The following is a 26989-nucleotide window of genomic DNA, read 5'->3' on the forward strand; positions in this document are numbered from 1 at the left end:
GGGGGCTATACCAAAACGTGGACAGATTAAGCCCATCATCGAACTTGACCTGCCTGCAAACAAAAGACGCATTTTCCCAAAATTTCAGCGTCCTATCTCTATTTTTGTGGATGGTAGAGTGATTACCACAGACGGACGGACGGACGGACGGACGTGCTCAGATCGACTTAGAATTTTACCCTGATCAAGAATATATATACTTTATAGGGTCGCAAATGAGTATTTCAATGCGTTACAAACGGAAAAACAAACTTGATATACCCTCCATACTATGGTGGAGGGTATAAAAAAATGTGTTCAGCTAGGTGAAAGGTACCACCAACGGGGCTATATCAAAGAGTCAACCTATCTTTAAATTTTTTCGGCGGAAAAGTTTTATAGCTGCAGGGAACTTCAAGAGTCAAATTGAGGGTAGTTTCATCAAAATAAAGTAGACCCTCAAAAATGGGCCCATATTGACGAATTTTAGAGAAGAAATTTCGTGACCACTGCAAAATTCCCGAAAATCGGGAGGTACAGTTATATGGGGGGATATACCAAAACATGGACCTATATTGACGATTATTTTTGAATAGACAAAATTGTAGCTAAAATTCTCAAAATACCGATCATTACAGCTAGTTCGGTTAAAAATTGCAGCTAAAATTCTCAAAATACCGAAAATCGGGAGATATCGTTATATGGGGGCTATACCAAAACATGGACCTATGTTGACGATGTTTCGTTGGAGATGTTTTATGACCACTGAGAACCTCAAATGTCAAATTACAGCTAGTTCGGTTAAAAATTGTAACTAAAATGCTCAAAATACCGAAAATCGGGAGGTACGGTTATAAGGGGGCCATACCAAAACATGGACCTATGTTGACGATGTTTCGTGGAGGTGTTTCATGACCACTGAGAAGCTCAAATGTCAAATTGCAGATAGTTCGGTTAAAAATTGTAACTAAAATGCTCAAAATACCGAAAATCGGGAGGTACGGTTATAAGGGGGCCATACCAAAACATGGACCTATATTGACGATGTTTCGTGGAGATCTTTCATGACCACTGAGAACCTCCAGTGTCAAATTGCAGACAGTTCGGTTAAAAATTGTAGCTAAAATTCTCAAAATACCGAAAATCGGGAGGTACCGTTATATGGGGGATATACCAAAACATGGACCTATGTTGACTATGTTTGGTGGAGATATTTCATGACCACTGAGAACCTCAAATGACAAATTACAGCTAGTTCGGTTAAAAATTGTAGCTAAAATTCTCAAAATACCGAAAATCGGGAGGTACCGTTATATGGGGGATATACCAAAACATGGACCTATGTTGACTATGTTTGGTGGAGATATTTCATGACCACTGAGAACCTCAAATGACAAATTACAGCTAGTTCGGTTAAAAATTGTAGCTAAAATTCTCAAAATACCGAAAATCGGGAGGTACCGATATATGGGGGCGATACCAAAACATGGACCTATATTGACGATGTTTCGTGGAGATCTTTCATGACCACTGAGAACCTCCAATGTCAAATTACAGACAGTTCGGTTAAAAATTGTGGCTAAAATTCTCAAAATACCGAAAATTGGGAGGTACCGTTATATGGGGACTATACCAAAACATGCACCTATGTCCATATCCTTTGGGATATAAGTTTGTTGATCACTAGGAACCTCAAGTGCTAAATTATAGCTAATTCGGTCTGCAAATGTGGCGAAGAACGTCAAAATACCTCAAATTCGGAGGTACCGTTATTTGGGGCTATACCAAATAGTGGACCGATATAGCCATCTTCGAACTTGACCTGCTTATGGAAAAAAGACCCTAGGGTGCAAAATTTCAGCACTCTATCTCAATTATTGCGGACGCTAGAGTGATTACAACAGACGGACATGGCTAGATCGTCTTAAAATTTTAACCTGATCAAGAATATACTTTATAGGGTCGCAAATGATTAGTTCGATGTGTTACAAACGGAATGACAAACTTAATATACCCTCCATACTATGGTGGAGGGTATAAAAACAACAAAAAAATGTTTGATTGGAACTCCTACCCCCTATATTGTTTCCATTTGACCCAAAAGTCTTATATATGCAATTTTATGGCCATCGGTTAAGGTTAACCGGTGCTTCCCGGGCGATCTTTGTTTCCATAGCAATTTGTATGGGGCCAAAGGTGCAATTTCTCGAAAATTCTCTAAATGTTACAATTTTTGTCAAAGCCAGAAATACCTCGACTCCGACTCCATACAGTTTTACGACTCCGGCTCCGACTCCGAGTGCACATTCCTATACCAATAAAATGATTAAAATTTGCACAAATGTTTAACTTTTTCCTATATTTGTCTCATATAGGCTAATTTATTGGCTTTTAGAAAGGGCATTAGTACTCAACTACGGAACATAAAAATGAAGTAACATTCATATCTACTGAATCTTGCATTAAACAAGTAAGAAAAGCGTTAAGTTCGGCCGGGCCGGCCGGTATTGAAGTGAATAGGAACAATTAGTTTAATTTCGTTTTATTGCAGGAGTAGTACATACATCTCAACTGATAATACTTTCTTCAAAACAACTCATGTGGGGCGACATTTTTCCAAAACATGAACCAATATTTACAATTTTCCGAATTGAGCGAAATACATAAAATTGGGCAATACCGACTAGACCTAAACCTGGATATTCTGGATTTGGAGAGTTAACAACATCGGGAGCACCGTTCTATGGAGGCTGTATAAAACGTTGACCTGTACCGATAAATATCTGGAGGAAAGTTTCATAACTTCAGCGCAGACTAAATACCAAATTTCAGTTATTCCCGTTGAATGATGTGGCTAAAACTTTCAAAATACCGAAAATTGGAAGAGACCTTTCTATGGGGGCCATATTAAAACATGGAACAATACCGGAAATTTTCAGGTGGGAAGTTTTATACCAACGGAGATTAAATATTATATTTCATCCGTTTCGATGGGATATTGATGACACAACCTTTAAAATACCGAAAATCGTGAAGTACGCTTCTATGGGGGTTATTGCAATATTTTATATACCCATGGCAGTTTAAATACTAATTTTCAGTCATATTGAGGCCACAACTTTCAATATACCTTAAATCGGGAGGTACGGTCCTATGGGGGCTATATGAGGGCGTGGAACTATACCGACAAATTTCAGGTGGAAAGATGTATACCCTTAACGAAGACTTACTACCACATTTCAGTCATTTCAGTGGGATATTGAGGTCACAACCTTCGAAATACGGAAAAACAGGAGGCACCGTTCTATGGGGGCTATATGAAGACGTGGACCTATACCGACAAATTTCAGCTGCAAAGTTGTATACCCCCAACGAAGACTAACTGCCAAATTTCAGTCATTTCGGTGGGATATTGAGATCACAAAATTCAAAATACCGAAAATCGGGTATAGGTACCATTCTATGGGGGCTACATGAAGACTTGGACCTATACCGATACATTTCATATGCGTTTAATACCAAATATCAGCCATTTCTGAGGAATATTTAGGCCACAACTTTCAAAACACCGAAAATCGGGAGTTAAGTTCTTTGGGGGGCTATATAAAGGCGTGAACCTATACGAACAAAATTCATATAGAACGGGTAGTACAACCCCAAATGAAGACCAAATACCAAATTTCTGCCATTTCTGTGGATTAATGTGGCCACAACCTTCAAAAATACTGAAAATGGGGGCTATATGAAGGCGTGGACCTATTCCTACAAATTTCTGGGGGAAAGTTGTATACCCCCAACGTAGACCTTTATAAACAAATATTGGTAGAAATGTTTTTAGCCTCTGGAGATACAAAATACCAAATTACAACCAATTCGGTGGAAAAATGGGACAAATATCTTAAAAATTCCTTAAAACGACGACGCGTCACGCGTCACTTTGTATGGCGGCTATACGAAAACGTGGACTTACATAGCCCGCTTTCAATACCAAAAGTCCTACGTACATATAGTAGATTTTACCAAAATGTCATCCACCTACTTCAATCCGTTCGGACGGTAGATTTATTTCCACAGACGGATGGACATGGCTATATCGATGTAGAATTGCACTCTGATCAAGAATATATATAGTTTGTGGGGTATACAATGATTATTTCGAGTAGTTACAAACGGAATGACAAACTTAATATACCCCCCCATCTTATGGTCTTATGGCGGAGGGTATAAAAAGGGCAACAAAATACAATTTAGAAAGCTTTTGTCGGTTTTGGCGTTGTTTTTTCTTCGCACGAGTAAATTTTCTAAGGAACTCTTCCCCGTGAGAAAATCTTTAAGCTTTCAAAATATGTGAAAATGAAGGGGCAATACAAATCATAAACAAGTAAAAAAGCATTAAGTTCGGCCGGGCCGACCTTTTCATACCCTCCACCATAAAATATTCATTCCTGTCCCCAACTTTAAGTGAGTACGTTAAAATGTCAGATAATATACATAAAATGCTTCATTCGGGAGGCCCTTTTTTATGGTGCCTATATCTAACTGTTGACAATTTTTGGTGGGCTAGAAATTGGGAGGTACTGTTATATAGGGGTTATAATAAAACATGGGCCTATGTTCACAGTTTTTGATGGGAGCCTTTAATGTCAAATAACTCCTAATTCGGTTAAAAAATTTAGCTAGAATCCTCAAAATATCGAAAATCGGTACATAACGTGGGAACTTCAAATGTCATTAACAGCTAGTTCGGAGGTATCTGGGCTATACGAAAATATGAACTTAAATGAACAGTTTTTGTTGCAGAATTTTTGTTGACTTTTAAATTTCAAATTACAGAAAGTTCGTCCTAAAAATAAAGCTAAGGTACGGAAAATCGGGAGGTTTGTTTTGGGGCTATACAAAAACATGGACCTACGTTCGGTTAAACATTTTAAGTAAAATTCTCAAAGTACCGAAAATAGGGAAGTATCGTTATATTGGGGCTATGTTGAAAATTGTTGATGCAGATGTGTGGTGACCACTACAACCTTCAAATGTCAAATTACAGTTAGTTCTGTTAAAAATTGTAGCTAAAATTGCCAAATTACTGAAAATTGGGAGGTACCGTTACATGGGAGCTATATCCGAACATGGACCTACGTTGACAATTTTTGATGGAGAGGTGTTGTGACCATTAAGAACTTCAAATGTCAAATTACTGCTTGTTCGGTTTAATATTGTAGCTAAAATCATCAAATTACTGAAAATCGGGAGGTACCGTTATATGGGGGCTTTCTTGTCAATTTTTGGTGGAGAGGTGTGGTGACCACTAAGAATTTCAAATGTCAAATGTTCAAATTACAGATAATTCGGTTAAAACTTGTTGGTAAAATTCTCAAAATACCTGAAATCGGGCGGTAACGTTATATGGGGGCTATTCCAAAACATGGACCTATGTCCACTAGTTATATAAGTTTATTGACATTTAAGAACCCTAAATGTCAATTGATAGCTAAATCGGTCTGAAAATGTAGATAAAAACGTCAAAATGCCGTAAATCGGGGGTGTTATATGGGGGCTATACCAAAACTTGGGCCTAGGTCCACAACTTTTGTTATATAAGTTTAGTTACACTTAAGAACCCTAAATGTCAAATTATAGCTATATCGGTCTGAAAATGTAGCTAAAAACGTCAAAATACCGTAAATCGGGGGGTACCGTTATATGGGGGCTATACCAAAACGTGGACCTATGTCCACAAGTTTTGTCACATAAGTTTATTGACATTTAAGAACTTCAAATGTCAAATTATAGCTAAATCGGTCTGAAAATGTAGCTAAACCCGTCAAAATACCGTAAATCGGGGGGTACCGTTATATGGGGGCTATACCAATACGTGGACCTATGTCCACAACTTTTGTTATATAAGTTTATTGACTTTTAAGAACCCTAAGTGTCAAATTATAGCTAAATCGGTCTGAAAATGTAGCTAAACCCGTCAAAATACCGTAAATCGGGGGGTACCGTTATATGGGGGCTATACCAATACGTGGACCTATGTCCACAACTTTTGTTATATAAGTTTGTTGACACTTAAGAACCCTAAATGTCAAATTATAGCTAAATCGGTCTAAAAATGTAGCTAAAAACGTCAAAATACCGCAAATCGGGGGGTACCGTTATATGGGGGCTATACCAAAACGTGGACCTATGTCCACAAGTTTTGTTATATATGTTTGTTGACACTTAAGAACCCTAAATGTCAAATTATAGCCAAATCGGTCTGAAAATGTAGCTAAAAACGTCAAAATACCGCAAATCGGGGGGTACCGTTATATGGGGGCTATACCAAAACGTGGACCTATGTCCACAAGTTTTGTTATATATGTTTGTTGACACTTAAGAACCCTAAATGTCAAATTATAGCCAAATCGGTCTGAAAATGTAGCTAAAAACGTCAAAATACCGTAAATCGGGGGGTACCGTTATATGGGGGCTATAGCAAAACGTGGACCGATATAGCCCATCATCGAACTTGACCTGCCTGCAAACAAAAGACGCATTTTCCCAAAATTTCAGCGTCCTATCTCTATTTTTGTGGATGCTAGAGTGATTACCACAGACGGACGGACGGACGGACGGACGTGCTCAGATCGACTTAGAATTTTACCCTGATCAAGAATATATTTACTTTATAGGGTCGCAAATGAGTATTTCAATGCGTTACAAACGGAAAAACAAACTTAATATACCCTCCATACTATGGTGGAGGGTATAAAAACTACATGTGGTTACATGTGGTAAAAATTATAAGCAATTCATGAAAAATGTTTTAAAATGGTTATAAGCCAACATTTAAGATTGCTTCGAGAGCCTTAAAAAGCCATTTTACATGAAATTTATCAAAGAAAACTACGAAACTTTTTTTAGATTGTCTTCATCTGAAAGAACATAACAAAATCTGCTTTCTGAATTTTAATTTGAAAAATATCACGAAGTTTTGTGGTATATGACCGTATACGAAACCCCTCTTTTTATAAATATTGTTTGCGGTGCCAACTCGAAAACTAAACCGATTGCCAAAAATTTTGTGGGCTTATCAAGAACATCAAAATCGATAGGTGAAGGATTTTGTAAAAAATATTAGATTTAATGTTTGGCTTAAAAAACTGACGTTTTGTCATAAAACGGGCCAACAAAATATGACAAAAAAAATCTATCGATGAATTTCTGGATTCAGTAGTGGGATTCTGTAAGTCCGGGCCACACTACAGTAATTTCACTGAAATTTTGACACGAAATTATGCGTCTCTAGATCGAGTTACATAGTAGAGTAAAATCATAAAAATGCTGTAGTGGGGAATTCGAGTTAAGAACACCTAATTTCATGAAATTTTTTAATGAAATTCATACTAGTGTGGACCGGGACTAAGTCGGCTTTCACACAGTGTACTTTCGTCATTTCTTGTTTCTTGTTCGTCATTTCTATTTTTTCTAAGCAGGGTTGCATTTTTGTGGGATTTTTGCACCAAGCGTACTATACAAGTACCGAATGTACAAAAATGTTTTAATGAAATATGTTGAAATAGAGATTACAAAATATGTGTAGAGATTGATTCTGATGAAAAATATTATTGCAGGTAAGAAAGACAATAAATTAATGCAATAAAAGAATTATTTTGTGTATAAATTCACATCAATAAACTTTTTCGTACGTTTTCTTCCCATCTTTGCCACTACAATTTCCCACCCTGACAACAGGTACGAATGAACATCAAAACGGAAACAGTGAAATGGTGTCATCAAAACGACACTATGTGAAAGCCGACTCATTTTTGCTGTTACCGACAAAAATCGGTAAAATTAAATCGCAAAATTATGACTAAAAACATAAAGAAAAGTTGGCATCACTGTTTGTGTCGGTAGAGGCTAGCGACTACTTTTTATTCATCGTTAACTTACCGAAAATGTTCGTTAATTATCGAAATTATAAGCATTTTAATTTTACCGACAATTATCGATAACAGCAAAAATGAGTTACAGAATCCCACTACTGATGTCCTTTCTAGATTTTTATGGAATCATCTAATAATTAAGATTTTATCTAATTTTATGTAAAAGCTCTACAAAATATACCTTTGTGGGAAGACCAGTAGGCCAGTAGGTCTTCTGACAGAAGACATGTAGAACTTGTACAAAATACGTTAAATACCCAATTATAATTCGAATATCATAGAACTTTACTTTTGCTTGAAAAAAATCAAAGCATCAATTGGACCATAAACTATTCTCAACATGCATTTTGTAATCAAAATAGAGATGAAAATATCAGGCGTCAAAGGATAGTAGATATCCTGTGAATCGCCCTCTAAATTAGTATAATATACCGTTTGCTTAATTGTTTTCTTATATTTTTCTTTAAAGAAATAATTTTTTTTTAAATTTTGGTGTCCCGAATTTAATTTTATACATATTTCTATAATGTACGGGTATGTTCTGAGACACACTTCACCACCCGATTTTCCGTATTTTGAAGGTTGTAGTTTCATTATCACACCGAAATGGCTGAAATTAGGTACTTAGTCTTCGTTGGGGGTATAAAACTTTTCCTCAGAAATTTGTCGGTGTAGGTCCACGCCTGCATAAAGCCCCCATAGAACGGTACCTCCCGATTTTCGGTATTTTGAAGGTTGTGGCCCCAATATTCCTCCGAAATGGCTGAAATTTCGTATCTTTGTTTGGGGGTATGAAACTTTCCATATGAAATTTATCGGTATGGGTCCACGCCTTCATATAACCCCCGTAGAACTGTACCTATATTTTCGGTATTTTATAGGTTGTGGCTTCAATATTCCACCGAAATGGCTGAAACTTTGTGGAATTTGATATTTAGTCTTATTCATAAACGAAAGGGAACTAATTGTTCAGTTTTACTTCAATATAACTCGTGGTGGACGGTATAACAAGTTCGACCGGGCTAAACTTAACGCCGTTTTTACTTCCCAGCAAAATGTTCGATGCCAAGGATGCTATTGAATCATGGGTGCAAGTGATCTGGCATGTCATCTTTTTAGCATTTTCACTCATGAATTTTATATGAGCGTGACTACCATAAGATGACATTCATTTTCGGATCTGACGATGACATTCATTGTCGGATCCTAAGCATGTCATTTTGACCAATGCTTTGACATGTCATTTTCACCAACCCTTTGGCATGACATTTTCATGTCTTGTTTGGAAAATGGAAAATTCTGTATTGAAATATGATTTTTATGACAAACCAAACTCTTTATTAATTCAAACTAATTCATGAAAAAACTAGAACTAATTTATCAGCATAAAGTTTACACCCAAAATTTCAATTTAATCACCGCCGCTGCACCGCAACAATGTTTACTTCGTCCACACTCAGCCACTGATTTTGTTCCATCTTACAAAAGCTTTTTTATTATCTTCTCATTACCAGTTCAGATTTCGACATGGACTCCAACAGCACTCCTTTAAGAATTTCTAGTTTCCAAAAATTTTGGAAATGTATACTCTTTTGTTTTGATGTCGCTACTTTTAGGGATGTTGTGTTGTTTGTTTGTTGTGATCTGTACAAATGATGAAAAGATCGGATCTTTCACGACTTCCTTTGCATGGGTTTAAATGCTAATGAAAAGATCGGATCTTTCATGGCTTGATTCGAAGCAATGCAAAATATGCCATGAAATCACGTCATAGCATAGAACCTCTTCCTTCAAATTTTGTTGGGTTGTTATACCCTCCACCATAATGTGTCATCCCGTTTGTAACACATCGAAATATTCGTCGGAGACCCTATAAAGTATATATATTATTGATCAGCATAAAATTCTATGTCGATTTGACCATGTCCGTCTGTCTGTCTGTTGAAATCAAGATACAGCTCACAATTTTAAAGATAGAGAGTCAAAATTTGGTACAGAAGTTTTTATTACTTGCAGGATGGTTGGTATTGAAAAAGGGATATATCAGCCTACGTTTTGATATAGCCCCCATAGAACCGTACCTCCCGATTTTCGGTATTTTTAAGGTTTTAGCTTCATTATCCTACCAAAATGGCTGAAATTTGGAACGTAGTCTTCTTTAAGGATATAAAACTTTTCCCCAGAATTTTGTCGGTATCGGTCCACACCTTCATATAGCCCCCATAGAACAGTACCTCCAGATTTTCGGTATTTTGAAGGTTTTAGCTTCATTATCCTACCAAAATGGCTGAAATTTGATACGTAGTGTTCTTTAGGGGTATAAAACTTTCCCCAGAATTTTGTCGGTATCGGTCCACACCTTCATATAGCCCCCATAGAACCGTACCTCCCGATTTTCGGTATTTTGAAGGTTTTAGCTTCATTATCCTACCAAAATGGCTAAAATTTGGTACGTAGTCTTCTTTAGGGGTATAAAACTTTCCCCAGAATTTTGTAGGTATCGGTCCACACCTTCATATAGCCCCCATAAAACGGTACCTCCCGATTTTCGGTATTTTTAAGGTTTTAGCTTCATTATCCTACCAAAATGGCTGACATTTGCTACGTAGTCTTCTTTAGGGGTATAAAATTTTCCTCCAGAATTTTGTCGGTATCGGTCCACACCTTTATATAGCCCCCATAGAACGGAACCTCCAGGTGTTCGGTATTTTGAAGGTTTTAGCTTCATTATCCTACCAAAATGGGTGAAATTTGGTACGTAGTCTTCTTTAGGGGTATAAAACTTTCCCCAGAATTTTGTCGGTATCGGTCCACACCTTCATATAGCCCCCATAGAACAGTCCCTCCCGATATTCGGTATTTTGAAGGTTTTAGCTTCATTATCACACCGAAATGGCTGAAATTTGGTACTTAGTCTACGTTGGTGGTACTCAAACTTTCCCTTTAAATTTGTCGGTATATGTCCACGCCTTCATATAGCCCCCATGGAAAGGTACCTCCCGATTTTTCATATTTTGAAGGTTGTGTCTTCAATAATCCACCAAAATGGCTGAAATTTGGTATTTAGTCTTCAATGTGATATAAAACTGTTCGCCAGAAATATGTCTGTACAGGTCCACGCTTTCATATTGACCCATTTGTGACTAAAATTCGTCGGTATAGGTCCACGTTTCGATATAGCCCCATAGAACGGCACCTCCCGATTTTGTGACGTTAATATCCAACCGAAATGGCTGAAATTCGTTATTTCGTCTTCCAAGAGTTATAAAATATTCCAGAAGAGTATTATCAGTATAGGTCCACGTCTTCCTATATCCCCATAGAAGCGTACTTCTTGATTTTCGGTATTTTTTAAGTTTTAGCCACATTCTCTTACCGAAATAAAGGAAATTTGGTATTTAGTCTTCTTTGAGCCTAAAAACTTTCCATCAGAAATTTGTCGGTATAGATCGACGTTTTCAAATAGCACCCATAGAATGGTGCCTCACATTTGCTTTGTTCCAGAACCTGCAAGAAACTACTAATTTTTACTACGATAACAATTTTTCCTTTATGTTATCGGAAAAAATATTAAAAATTAGTAGATTCTTGCAGTTCTGGAATAGACCAATTGTTTTACCGAAATTGCTGAAATTTAGTATTAACCCAATGATTACACATGCAAGTAACTTGCAGACAGTTGCGTACACATATTATAGTCGAAACTTCAATTTTTTCGAACTGACATTTGCATGTGTAATCGTTCGGAAAAATTTTGAAGTTACTTTCAAAGCACTTACATTGATTACTGACAAGGAAATTTTGTCGGCAGTGAGCTTGATAGTTGGTGCGGCAGTGAATATGTGTGAGTGTATTGGTATTTTTCGAACTGTCACTTGCATGTATAAAGGGGGGGTAAGCCTTCTTCATACACGAAAGGAAACTACCCAGTTGTTCAAGAAATAGCAATTGTCTACTTTGACATAGTTATGTAACTAGTTACTCATTGATCCTAGTTACTTTACACCCAAAATGGCACACAAAATAGCCTATAGCCTGCTTTTGTCACTGGAAATGGGCTTCCCTGCCTGTCATGTAAATTCACTAGTTACTGGTAATGCGGAGTGTGATATATTGACTATTTTATAGACTACCGATGGATAGTGTAATCAACAATGTTTCTCTCTTGAAATCTCTTTTCAAAATTATTTGGTGTGTCTTTTTACTTACTAAATGTAGCTGAAACAATTTTTTCAGCAACTTTTCCTTTATGCTTGGTTTACATTCGTCGTCGTTTCGTGATTTTAAAGGCGTTTCGTGATTTCGCGCGAAATCCAGCAAAATTTATCATGATTTCGCATACAAAAATGAAATCATCTCATTTCGTGATTTCAGCGAAATCAACATCGAAATCACAGTACACATGATATACAACCCTGTTTTTGCCTAAAAAAGTACCAAAAGTTGCAACACTTTTCACGTATCACAATAAACAAGGTAGATGGTCAATTGCTGCAACAAAAATTTTTAGTATCAAAATTTGTAAACAATGTGAAAAAATATTAAATTACTTTGTTAAAATGCTATTTTTCATTGCGTTCCCGTACTTTTTTAATTGTAATGTTAGAAAAAAGAGCAAATTGTCAAAAATTGCTTCCCAATACAAATTTCTTAAAAAATACGTGAACGGACAAATTACAGAAATTGCAAAAACTGCAGCATAAATGTCAAAATCAACGTATCAGCTATCATATTAGATGCCAATGAACATTCTTGCTGCGAGTTTCTACTAGGCCAAAATTGTATGGCAGAAAACAGGAGAAGAGGATGTTATTCGGCGCTATTTTTTGTTTAAAGAGAAGTGCAAGTCTAGCTAAATTTCGGAGTACGGGAACGCATTTTTACCACTAAAAGGGGAAAACTACTGCAAGAACTACTTTTATCTATCAACCTTTATCTATTAAAATTTATTATTGTGGTGTCTCAACGATAAAATCATTTTTTTTATTTTTCATTTGTTAGTACTATACACAATGAATACGATATATAGATAATTTTACGATAATTTTCCAAATAAAGTTGTAAAGTTCTATATTGTCATATATTTTTGATGATTAATTCCATTTACAACAACTTTTTTTGAAAATTCATGTTTGATCAGCTGCGCATATGCATCTACCTTGATCATTGTGATATGTTTGAAATCAACAAAAAAATAAGTATAAACACCGGGGTGTATTTCTGGATTTCGTGAAATCCAGTGGATTTTGGAGCGCAAGTGTAAACTTGGCATTATACAACTGTCAAAATCTGCAACATTAGTAATAATTATTACAAATTATCACGTAAAAAGACACATCTAATCAGGTATGTGATGGAAAACGATTTCGAGCTCAAAACGAGTCATAAACGACTGTAGGTGTGATGCATGTACATTTTCCGACATCGAATTGTTTTCGATATCGGTTTCATATTCCATTTTGTTCTATGGAAAAATTGATCAAAAAGACGTGTGATGCAATTCGATAATCGTTTATTTTTTTCGTTTTGAAAACGGTCATATTTTTGTGGTCGATTTATAAACGATTTAATGAACTTTGGTATTTTTTAAGAAAAAAAGGCTTGAAATTTAAACACGGATATATAACAGATAAATTTACATTTATTTGCATTATATTTAGTATATTTTGTTAAGGAAATATTTGATATTTCGATAAAAAAAACACGGATCAAAAAATCTACTTTGAACTTGTTTCTTTCCTCTAGATTAGTGAAGGCATCCGCTTAATATTTTTTTGCACTGTTTGTAAAGTTCTCCTCATGTAATTGGACAAGAATTTTCACACTAAAGTTCCATATAGGGCAATTTAAACAAGAACACAAATTAATTTTATTTGTTATTACATTTTTTCGGCTTTTGCCATCGCACATAGGTTTCAATCAGGAAATTTTTGGCCAAAACCCTATTTTTGAAGGTTCGAAATTAAAAAACCCCTCAAGTCATCTGAAAATAATTAGTTTTTGTAATTACCGATAGATGCCGTTAGTTGGAGCAGTGTCAAAGTCGGCACTTAATTGTAAAAAAAAAAAAAAAATGGTGTAAAATAGACTCTTTTTGTTGTGTTGTGTCGCTGCATAAATATAGAAAAGTGAGACCAAAGTTAAAATGAACCGGGAAGCTGGTGGTGAGTACTTTCATAATATAAAAAAAGAACTAAAAATTTAGTAAAACTAGAGTAGTAAAATCACTGTTTGTATGTATATTGAAAATTATTTTTTACAAATATTTTTAAAATATATTTAAACTTTTAAAAAAATGTTTGTCCACCCCCAAATTGATTTTGGGAGATAGCTGGGGGTCTTAACTAATAAATTGAGAAATAAATTCTTGCTCAAATTTGCCACAGTTAAAATAAAGTGGATTTTTCTATTTTAAGGTGGGAGAATTTTTTGTAAATACCTGTTGTGACTGTACGTAGTATCCAATTGAAATAGAACGATAATACACACATATATCAACCGATTTTTCTTAAAATTTATATTTAAGGGTTTCAGAGTGTAGAAAACAAGTATGTGTAAGTTTTTTGAAAATAGGTCAATTTTTTGTCATAGCCCCCACATAAAAGTACCGTCCGATTTTAGATATTTTGTGAATTTTAGCGACACTTTATGACCGATTCGGCTGAAATTTGGCATTTCGACCTCTTGGAAGATATGAATCCTTCGTACCAAAAATTATAAACATATGTCAATGTTTTGGTTTAGACCCCAAATTACGGGACCACCCTGTTCAAAAAATTTTGGCTGTTTTTGGCCATTTTGGTCGATAAATCGTAAGAATTGCTGTTTGTACACATTTAATATAAATAATAATTAATTTCAATACAAAATGGACGTTGAAATAGTTTTGGCCAGAAAATTTGGATTTGAGACCATTGTGCATCGCCAAAACTAAAAAAGTGTTTTTTATTTCTATTTTTCTTCCTTCGACTGGTGATTAGGGATCTTACTTACTTACTTAGCTGGCCCATTACAGAACATTTGTTCTATAGGCCGAACTAAGAAGAGATCTCCATTCCTCTCTATTTGTTGCTTTGCTCTCTGGAATACCGCGCCTTTTCATCTCAACATCCACTTGTTTGCGCCATCTATTCCTTGGCCTGCCAATTCTGCGTGCACCGCCATGTGGCATGTATTCATACGCCTTTTTAGTGGGTTCATCATCGCTCATTCTTTTGACATGGCCTAGCCAACGCAATCGCTGCATCTCGATACGTTTAACAATATTGATGTCGTTGTATAGCAGATACAGCTCGTGGTTCATGCGACGTCGATATTCACCGTCAACGCAGATTGGTCCGTAGATCTTTCGAAGAATTTTTCTCTCAAACACACCAAGCACTGCCATGTCTGCTTGCGCAAGTACCCAGGCTTCGGAGCCATACATCAGCACGGGTAGTATCAGTGTTTTGTAGAGCGTTATTTTTGTTTGACGAGATGTGGCTTTGTTTTTAAACTGCTTACTTAATCCAAAGTAGCATCTGTTGGCCAATACAATTCTTCTTTTGATTAGGGATCACCAGTCCGTTTTTTGTTTGTGGGAATTTAATGAAATTGAAACAACGTGGAATTGAAATTCGATGCGGATCCCATCACATCTAAAAACAATTCACTCGTTTTGGGCAAATCGTTTTCATTGCAAATCGATTCGAAATTCATCACATACCTGAATATTTCTCTTTTTGAAAACAAAATAGAAAAAATGTCAATTTAATTTAATTTTTTCTGAATTTATAAAAGGCGTACATATTTTGTTGCGTTGATGTGCAAAAATTTGCTGTTAAATGAAGATACAATAAACGTGAAGAACAGAAGAATATTTGGTAAGTATCGATATTTTTGGGACAATAGATTTTTTTATTATCTCATTACATTTTGTACATTTTATTTCAGGTACTTCTGAATTATCTGAAGGACACTTGAGATGAACATTTCCAGGACCAAATATACCGTTCTAGTTCATGGATTCACACACAATTTTCAATAACAAGAATCAAAAGATTAACATTAAATTGTCCTTTGTGATATATGTACGTATATACACGTCACGTGGTAATGCAGTGAGGGGGCAATAGACCCCTTCCTATGACATCCCCATGTTAAATTCACCAGTCTATAACATTGCGAGTAGATTGGGCGGTAACTAGGGGTGTTTACCAGTAGCTAGCAAAATTGCTAGTTATACCCTAGTTACCCGAACAATTGGGTAATTATTCCATTTTACTTCAATACAACTTGTGGTGGAGGGTATAACAAGTTCGGCCCGGCCGAACTTAACGCCGTTCTTACTTGTTTAGAGTTCTGTTTAGCACTTTCAAAAAATGGAAAAAATATTGGGTTCTTTTGATGTACAGTCGATCGGACAAATATTGGTTGGAAGTGAAAAATTTATTTTTTGTGTGTAGCATAGGAACGCGTTTCTCTCAAAATTGCATTTTTGAAGTCGATGCCAACAATAGGTCGAAAATGAATTGACCGATCTTCATTTCGCTCAGTTACTCAAAGAATGTCACATCTCAAAAAATCTAATTTCGAGAAAAACGCGTTTCAACTTGCCGATAGAAATTCGACTTGTCAACTTAGAAAGATTATCACACAAAAAATAAAATAACTTTTGCAAAGAGCTAGAAAGATATCAGAAGTAAATTTCTGTGCAAAATCAAACATGATTTGCTGTGTTTTAGTTCTTCGTAAACTCAAAAACCTTTTTTGTTGATTTATGCCAAACTAAAAAACGCTTTTTTCAGTATTGTTACTCTTTGAGTAATTGAGCGATATATTTTTGTGAGCTTATTAAATTTTGTTTCGCTTAAAGACAGGATTATTAACATAATAAAACGACTACCAAAATATATAAAATGAAAAAGGGTTTCTAGTAAAAAATATTGCTAATTTCACTGAAAAAAAAAATTATGAAAAAAATGTTCTGCTTAACTGTGGATAACCCTTAATCCTTGTGAGAAATGTACTCACATATGTATGTACGAGTATGTATGTATGTAGAATTTTTTTATTTATTAATTTAACAAAAATATTTAATTAAAGTATACTTATATGATTATAAGCAATACATAATTAAGAAATAACAATATACATATATTTATTTACAATATCAACAATTTTTCGGAATCTTAAGTTAAATACTAATTTAACCTAAGTTTGAAATGTGTACTTTAAAATATGTATGTTCCTGTCGGTTTTTTTATCCATTTAAATTTAAAATGCATTTGGATATAAAAAAGAAATATGTTTACTTGCGATCGTTTGTAAAAATATACTTTTTCTCAATATTTAAAATGAAGTTTCTTGTTGAAAATATCAACTCTAACCGAAAATTTTACAACATAACGAGTATTGAATTTTGGACGTTATTTTTATAAAACCTTAAATTTCATCAAATATTGTAGCCAAATATTACATTCATACATGCTTATTGTATATCAATTTATATCACAGCTATGTGAAATTACAAGGAACTTAATTATCACAGTACAGTATCAATATAAATTAATCAATTGTAAAAAGTAATAAAAATAAAAAAACGAAAATGAAAAAGTCATTAACAAAACTAATAATAATACAAATATATTTTCAATAAATATGTAGATTCAAAAAATACAATAAAATATTTAAATATAACGTTCAACGGTAGTTCTTTCATCTCCTTCTGATATGCACAGCTGTTGGTGAAACATTTCCTGAAATCGTTCATTCTCGTCTTTTTCATGAATTTCTTCACCAATATCTTGCCACATGATTTCAAAATCTCTCATATCACCAGTGAAATCAATATTATCATAGTCTATATCGTTATCATCATCGGTAAATGTAAAAGATAATTCACATTCGGCCATTGTTGATTGAGATCTGAAATAGAGATTAGAAGTTATATAGAAATGCTCGAATTTTTACTTGCACATTAGCTTTATCAGTTTAGAGGTAGTTTACACTATATATCAATGTCAAATGTGCTGAAATGTGGCATCGTTATACAGTCGCTAATGTGTGCAATATTGGGGATTTTCCTTACGTCATTTACTTTTTGCCTCCACACCAGCAAAAATTCAGTAAAATTACGTATCTACATTACCTGTGTGGGTAGATATGAAATGTTTCTATTTCGTGTCATATGACATTTATAGCTAGTGTAAACTACCTCTTACTTGACATTTATGGCTATATCACACCATATGCTTTTTCACATGTATAACATCAGCTGGGGCTCAATTCTGTTTCTATAAAAATTTGAAATGAAAACTTTTATAAAGAAAAAAACTGTGAAATGAAAAAAGTTATAAAGGAAATATTTTTCTTTTTGCCTTATTAAGGCGAAGGCCATTTATAGTGATATTTAATTAATTCTCTTTCGAGTTGAGCTGCTAGGCCTTTAGAGATACATTGAAAAATTAGGAGTCTACCGAAGTCCCACGCATCCAACCATTACACTACGTTTCACGGGTGGTAAAGCCGATCTTCAGGTGTATTAGGATGTTGTTGTTGTGGCAGACGAAGGCAAAGCTTGGAAACTAGTATATATATCGCACTTCATTAGATAAATGTATATGCGAAATTATGTCAGTTAATTGAAACTCCAAACTTTTCCTATAATCCTGCTTGGTAATCCCATTTTTCAATGTTCACAAATACTATTGTAAGTTTTATTCCTACATCATTAGTAATTGCTCTTCTATATCAGAAGATTTTTTATTTTTGATTTGATCATCAATTATTGTCTACTAAAGTTTTGACAAGTTGATGGTGGCTTAGAACATTGAAAAATGGGATTACCAAGCAGGACTATAGGAAAAGTTTGGAGTTTCAATTATCTGACATAATTTCGCATATACATTTATCTAATGAAGTGCGATATATATACTAGTTTCCAAGCTTTGCCTTCGTCTGCCACAACAACAACATCCTAATACACCTGAACATCGGCTTTACCACCCGTGAAAACTTATACATGCGATAAAACCTTTTTTAGATTTTCACTTAAAACGAGTGTTTTGAGCAGATAAGCCATTTATTTGACAGATTTTCAAAGCAATTGGCACCTTACATAACACGTTTTTTAATACTTTTTGTGTAAATGCGGCTTAACTCAGGTTTTATTGTTGCCCATCCCCGCGTAATTTCCGTATGAACAAGTAAAAAAGTGTCAGCCGACAGATATATGTATACCCTCAGTCAATGTGAAGTGAAACTTTCATCTACCCACTAAACAATTGTTGCCGAGCGCTCTGATGTTAGATTATTTTAAGAGTTTTTCCAATGCATGATCAGAAAATATTCCGATTTCTCAAAATTTCCTTCAGAAGGTGAACCTATTATCAGCCATTTTTTTAAGGAATCTCTGCACATTTTCTTGTGCTTGTTTTCGAAAATCTGCCAATATTCTGCACATTCTCTGATGGGAAATTTTGATTCGTTTCTCTTTTTCGCTAGTAAATTCCCAGAGGGATTATTTTAAGAACTACAAAGACAAGGTAGAGTTTTTGTTTTGTTTGCATGCTGTGGTTTGTTTTTTTAGTTATTTAGCAACTGTTAATTGACAAAGACGTAGCGGAACAAGTTATTTTGTGATTTAAATCGCAAATTAAAATTGTAAGTTTGCAAACACATAATGGAATAATCAATATTTTTAATTATATTTTAGAAAAATCAAATAAAAGCATTCGAAAACTTTATCAGGAAGGACTGCGACTATAATTTTGCAATTTTTGCGGGCAGCAGCGGTGAATAATATAATAAATCCAAATTATAATTATGAACATAGGTATATAGCTTAAATAAAGAAGTTCTTATTTAAATTGCAAGAAATTCGAATCAAATCCGAATAAGGATTAATAATTTTGGGCGAATATATTTGGAACATAAAATGAAACATCAGAATAGTTTCCGACTTTCGGATAGAACATAGCAAATTTTTTAGAATAAGTTCCGAAACTTTCCAGAATCTCGAAACACATCTCCGAAATGTATTCCATTTTCTGCACATTTTCGAATACTTCTTCAGAGTTTTGTCCGAGATTGTTACGAAAATCACAATTTACTTCAGATTTTTTTACGAAATTTCTTCAAAATTCGAAACTAATTTTTATGGAAACTCGAATGCTCTTTTCGAATTTCCCTCGACAAACTGTTCCGAATTCTGCGAACCGCTTCACACAAAAACGGACATGTTTTGCATGCGAAGACGGCATCAGAAATGGAAACGTGTGCAGAGATTCCGTCCGAATTCGGTACGATTTCGGCAAAAATTGGTATATATATATATATATATATATACCCACATACACATCTGTATACAGACAGATCGAATGTATTTAAGGCAGCACCCAGTAAACAATTGTTGCCGAGCGCTCTGATATTAGATTCTTTTAAGAGGTTTTCCAAAGTTTGTTCAGAAAATGTACGGAATTCTCAAAATTTCCCTCAGAAATTGAAGTGATCTTCAGCAAGATTTCGTTTAAGAATTTCTGCACACTTTCGTGCGCTTGTTTTCGAAAATGTTGCGAGTAATCTGCACATACTCTAATGGGAAATTTTGATTCGTTTCTCCCTCTCTCGGGAAAAAATTGCCGAACATTCGTCGAGAGTTGATTTAAAGAAAAGGGAGAGATTTTTTGTGTCTTCACGATATTGCTTGTTTTTTAGTTATTTCGCAGCTGTTAAGTGAATAAGACGTAACGGAACAAGTTATTTTGTGATGAAATTGGCACATGTTTTACAATAAATGAAAGTGTAAGATTGTATACACATTTTCTAAAACGTTGTTTATAATATTGTTATTTCTATTTTAGATAAATCAAATGGAAAATTTGTTCGCAAGAACTGTGCTTTATGATTTTATAAATGTGCAATTCAGTGGGCAGCAGCGACGAATACTATTTCATCATCATTGTAATAAAAAAAAGTTCAACAAATATTTTAAATAAAGTTCCAATTTAATCGATGAGAAATTCGAATCGTATCCTAATAAACATTGAGAATTTTGGGAGAAAATATTCAGAATATCTAATAAAACATCAGAATAGTTTCCGATTTACGGAGAAAATATCTAGAATTTTTTTAGAATTTGTTCCGAAAATTTTCAGAATCTCGAAACAAATCTCCGAAAAAAATTCTTTTTTCTTCAGATTTTCGAATATTTCTTCAGAGTGTTATCAGAAAATCTTTCGAATTCTAAACGAATTCGTGTAGAAACTAGAATGCTCTTTCCGAATTTCCCTCGACAAAACGTTCCGAATTCTGCGAACCGCTTCACACAAATTCGGACCTGTTTTGCATGCGATTACGGCATCAGAAATGGAAACTTGTGCAGAAAATACATCCGAATTCGGTACGATCTCGGCAAAAATTGTTGGCTGGGACACGCACAATTCAACACATTGAAAAAACATGCACTCACACAATGACACCCCGTAAAGTATGCAATAGAAAAGTGTGGTGCCTGACGCGGATTTAAGGTCTCTTCAGAATTTTGAACTTGCCGACAAAAATGTGGATTACTAGGCGTTTACACAAGACAGACTGTCTGCAAATACAACTCTGATTTACTAACACATACATACATTTGTCGTTTAAACGACAATTGTCTCCCAGCTGTCCATAATTTTTTCAGAGACAGTAGGCTTAACAAATTTTTGACGTTTTTGTAAAAAAGAAATGAAACGATAATTGAAATGTGTTGAAAATAAAAGAATATGAACAAAAACAAAATATGTGAACGGAAAACAAAAAGAAATCGACGATTTTCATTCATAATTTTACAACTATTTTTGCAGTTGTCTGGACGCCTATGTCACACAGGCAAGTTTTGGGTTTTTGACAATCAATACATGTACTCAACTGTCCTGTCATGTGTAAACGCAGGGTTAGGAATTAACTGCACTAAGAGCACTAAGAGCTCATTTACACGAGGAAACAATGTTTCCTTGTTTCCTCTAAAACGTGTGTTCCGTTTTGATTCTCATTCGCAAAATTGGTCAGTGTTGGGAACAAATGTAGAAATACATAATTGTACAAAAACGTACAAAAGGCACTTTTGGATGGATATGTACGACAGGAAATACAGGTATATTTTACCCACATGTGTCAATACTTTTTACGGATTTTTTCATGAATGGTTATTTAAATTATTAACCCTTTCTTTTTACCTGTTTTTGTAGTTTTCCAAAGAATTGTTTTTTGAATATTCATGTACAATAGGTAGATAATCATTTTTGGTAACTTTATGTAAAAACGTACGTCTACCGTTCAAAAGGTACGCTTACGAATGAGAATCAAAACGGAACACACGTTTTAGAGAAAACATTGTTTCCTCGTGTAAATTACCTCTAAGACACAAATGTTGAACTTTTGTGGCGGAGGTACCCTTAGGGAGGACCGATATGGGCCATTTTAGAAGTTGGACCAAATAGGTTGAACAGTTCGAGGGTTATCGTGCTCTCCGACCGCCACATATGGTGACATAGGGGTTTTTACACCTTTCGGGCTGTTTTCCCAAGAAATATGGGCGTGCCCCTGAAAAAACTTTTACCGTCGTAATGGAGGTAGCGAATGCAATTCGTTTCAACAAAAACCAAAGTGATTCGGGAGCAGTAGTGGGATTCTGTAACTCATTTTTGCTGTTATCGATAATTGTCGGTAATATTAAAATGCTTATAATTTCGATAATTAACGAAATTTTTCGGTAAGTTAACGATGAACAAAAAGTAGTCGCTAGCCACAACCGACACAAACAGTGATGCCAACTTTCCTTTATGTTTTTAGTCATAATTTTGCTATTTAATTTTACCGATTTTTGTCGGTAACAGCAAAAATAAGTTACAGAATCCCACTACAGGTCTTAAAGTGAACTTATCCGAAATTTTGTGTGAAAGGTACCAGAAGGATCTATATCTGGAACATATATAAGGATGTGCAAAGGACATCGGTCACTCCCTTCAAGAGTTATCGTGCGCAATTTTTCTGAACATTTTTGAACTTTTGTGGGGGAGGTACCTAAAGGAGTGAACCGATATGGCTTATCTTCGAATTTAAACTATGTTTGGACAAAATATTACGAATGCAAAATTTTGGATCGAATCGGTAGATCCGTTCGAGAGTTATCGTGCGCTCCACGATCTTTCAGACTATTTTTTCAGGAAGTATGGACATGCCCCTGATGAAACGTGTACCGTCGTATGAGGGACAGTGAATACAAGTTGTTGCAACAAAAATCAAAGCGATTCGGGAGCAGGTCCTAATCTGAACTTATCCGAAATTTTGTGTGGGAGCTACCCGAAGGAGTGAACCGATTGAGTCGATATTGGAACTTCATCTAAGTCTGGTAGAAATTTCACGATGTGCAAAGTATTGATCAAATCGGTTACTCTCTTCAAGAGTTATCGTGCGCACAAAATTTCCGAACTTTTGGGGGACCGGAAGGAGTAGACCGATATAGCCCATCTTCGAACTTAAACTAAGTTTGGGCAAAATATTACGAAAGCCAAATTATGGACCAAATCGGTTGATCCGTTCGATAAAATCAACTCCATATTGTCTGAAACTCATTTCGTCCAAACATACTTGGGGTCTGAAACCATTATTTCGATGAGGCACATTTTGCCCGTATCATGGCACAATTACCCAGGTAGTGGCATCGTAAAATTTTGAATATGTTATGTCAAAACTTTCTTTATGTTGTTGGGGAAATTACAACAAAAATATTTTTTATAAAGGGATTTGACTTTTCATATTCGATCAGCTGGTGTGATACCATATGTCGTTTTTATCCCCTCAGCATTTATGCTATCGAGGGTATGAAACGACAAGTTGGCATCACTAGCAGTATTTATTTCTCTCTGTTTATTTACCTTTAACAGCTGATCAAAGATCAAGATTATTTGGAACGTACGGAAATAGACGAGACGAACTGATCCAAGAAGTAAAGATTATATTTGTAAATAAAATCTACCGGTTGTATTAGTCGAGATGTCAAGGAAAAATGTTATCAATTTGTTAAATACACTTGTGGGCAGCACGTAAGTAAGATTTCTTCTACCAAACGTATAAAACTATAATACTTTTGGATAATTTATATTTATTAGGTGCAAATGTCCTGCCCATGCAAGTGGTTATGGATCCAGCGCTGCAGCTACTCAAACTGGGAAAATGGAATATGCGTTCGAGGTTGGTTGTACAATTATTGATCTTCTATACGTATATAAAGAGCTACATCTTAGGGACGGACAGATTGCCACTGATTAGAGATAAACATTACAGTTTGGACTTTGACCAATACATAGTTGCCTAAGTCAGTTGGATGTGAACTCATATCTATAAAGAGGCATCAAAAACAAATTCACATACGACACATATCATGTTGTCCATCGATGTGAAAGATGGGGAATAAGACACTATGACAAAGATGTTTATTTAATATATTTACCCTTAATTAGACAAATGTTTTTTCCATTTTAAAATCAGAATATTAGAATGTTAATAGCTCTACGATCTATTTAATATATTAAGTTTGTAGACACCAGATTGCTATGAAATTGTCCGAGAACTTTTTAATTAGAATCTTATTGCGGCTAAACCGAATCCAGCTGGAAAATTAAAAATATCATTCCTTTAGCGGCAACTTTCGGTGGAAGTCCAAAACTTTTCCTAAGGTAAAACCTTTCTGACTCCAACGATATTTAACTTTAGAACAAAAGGCTGGCAAAATATCGGTTTAAAAGTAAATTTTGTTCGCGTAGCCGAAATTTGCACAGGCTGAAATTAGTCTATGTAATTGGACTGTCCAAGATCATGGTATGGCAACAGTCAACCTGTATACATTCTACTCAGCCGTTCTTGGTCAGATGCTAAAAGGGAAAAACAGTACCTTGAATGTAAATGCCGATAGGCCGGATCGTCGTGCTCAAAGGATGACAACACTGATTACGAATCGTATTTGTATGTCCACCACGAGGAGAACGCAAAACCCTATAACAGACCGAGGCAATGATTGAGGCATTGACAATATTGATTACGAATTGAAAATTATCATGATCAATGTGGATAATATCGGATACCTCCCGATTAAAGGCGTTTGGAAGGATCAGTCAGTTTCCAATCGGACAAGATTTAGGATTTCTTTCTAAATTCCGAAATAGTTACTGCGATTATACTAATAGAGCACCAAATGAATTTTGCTTGGAAACTCCAGTGTTTACATCTGACGACAGAAATAATTACATTTTCTCATCAAAAATTTTTGATATACATTCCAGATGTCATCATCGACTGTACGTTTTGGTCCTGGTGTCAGTGCTGAATTGGGTGCAGATCTACGTAATTCTGGAGCTAAAAACGTTGCTGTGATAACGGATAAAAATGTTGCTAAACTTGCGAGTGTTAAGACAGCTTTTGATTCATTAAAAAAGTATGGAATTGAATTTGAAGTCTATGATCAAACTCGTGTTGAACCAACCGATGAAAGTTTAAAAAATGCTGTAAAATTCGCACGTTCCAAAGATTTTGATTGTTTTGTAGCAATTGGAGGTGGTTCTGTTATTGATACCTGCAAAGCGGCAAATTTATATTCCTGTGATAATGAGGCCGAATTTCTAGATTATGTTAATCAACCTGTGGGCAAGGGTAAAGAAGTAAATGTCACCTTAAAACCTTTAATAGCTTTACCCACCACGACTGGAACTGGTTCTGAATCAACGGGAGCTATTATTTTCGATTACAAGAAATTGCATTGTAAAACTGGCATTGCAAGTAAATATTTGAGGCCGAAGATGGGTAAGTCGAAAATCATTTAGTAAGGTTTAAAATGAAATTATAAAAATGACTACTTGTGTCTACAGCTCTAATTGATCCCCTACATGCTCTTTCACAACCAGAAAGAGTAACTGCCTACAGTGGTTTTGATGTATTTTGCCATGCCTTGGAAAGCTTTACAGCCATAGATTACAAAGAACGCCCAGTGCCATCCGATCCCAGTTTAAGACCCGTCTATCAGGGACGCAATCCAATTTCTGATGTTTGGGCCCGTTTTGCTCTAACCACGATACGTGAAAATTTCATCGACGCTATTTATCAGGCAGATAATCTAAAAGCACGTTCCAAAATGCATTTAGCATCCACCATGGCCGGTGTTGGCTTTGGCAATGCTGGTGTTCATTTACCACATGGCCTGTCGTATCCCATATCGGGACGTGTACGTTCCTTTTGCCCCAATGGTTATGATAATGATCATCCCATTATACCCCATGGTTTGTCGGTTATAATAACAGCCCCAGCTGTATTTGAATTTATTGCTCCTGCTATTCCTGAACGTCACTTGGAAGCTGCCCAATTATTGGGGGCCGATATTAGTCAAGCGAAAAAGGCCGATGCTGGTCGTATCTTAGGTGATAGCATACGTGATTATATGCAAAAAGCAGGCATTGAAAATGGCCTTAAAGGACTTGGTTTTACATCAAGTGACATTCCAGATTTGGTAGAAGGAACATTACCACAACAACGTGTACTAAAGATGGCCCCATTCGAACAGACGCGTGAAAATTTAGCCACAATTTTGGAGAATTCATTGGAAGTTTATTAGTTTTCGTTTAAGAAAAAACTTACCACTTTTTAAGAAATATATCCAAGGAGAAAATAAATGTGCAATAAAGAGATTTTATATTATAAATAAATGTAAAAAAATAATAATTTAATTTATCTTTTTGTTGACGTCTAAACAAGTTCTTTATCAATGTAAATTATAACGGCATTTATTTTTGTTTCTTTCAAGGCTTTTCTTTTGTCGTCTAAAAGGAGTTGCCACAATTATAAATGTTTCTTAAAATTATGAATAAAGGAATACAGTCGCACCTGGCTAAATTAGATTAATTTGCTTACTTAGCCGAAAAAGTGTAGATTTCGAATCCCTTTGTCGCTTTATTGTTAATTATGAATGCCATGCTATTCCACATCTTCGTTTTTCAGGGTTTATCAGACGCCAATTGTCACAGTCAACGCATATTCGCCTTTAGATCGTTCACAAACCCCGCAAGTGC

At 35.2% G+C, this 26989-nt stretch overlaps 1 protein-coding gene across 1 annotated transcript; it reads left to right on the plus strand.

Moving 5' to 3' along the window:
- The first annotated feature begins 23807 nt into the window (after positions 1–23807).
- On the plus strand, positions 23808–26813 carry T3dh (Type III alcohol dehydrogenase). The gene is made up of 4 exons (XM_073957452.1): positions 23808–23977; positions 24044–24125; positions 25214–25730; positions 25796–26813. The coding sequence occupies exons 1-4, from the start codon at positions 23928–23930 to the stop codon at positions 26533–26535; spliced, it is 1389 nt and encodes a 462-aa protein (XP_073813553.1). The 5' UTR covers positions 23808–23927; the 3' UTR covers positions 26536–26813.
- Positions 26814–26989: the final 176 nt, after the last annotated feature.

Source organism: Musca autumnalis, unplaced genomic scaffold, assembly GCF_047663935.1.
Source record: "Musca autumnalis isolate F117 unplaced genomic scaffold, ASM4766393v1 scaffold_5, whole genome shotgun sequence".
NCBI classification, from domain to species: domain Eukaryota; kingdom Metazoa; phylum Arthropoda; class Insecta; order Diptera; family Muscidae; genus Musca; species Musca autumnalis.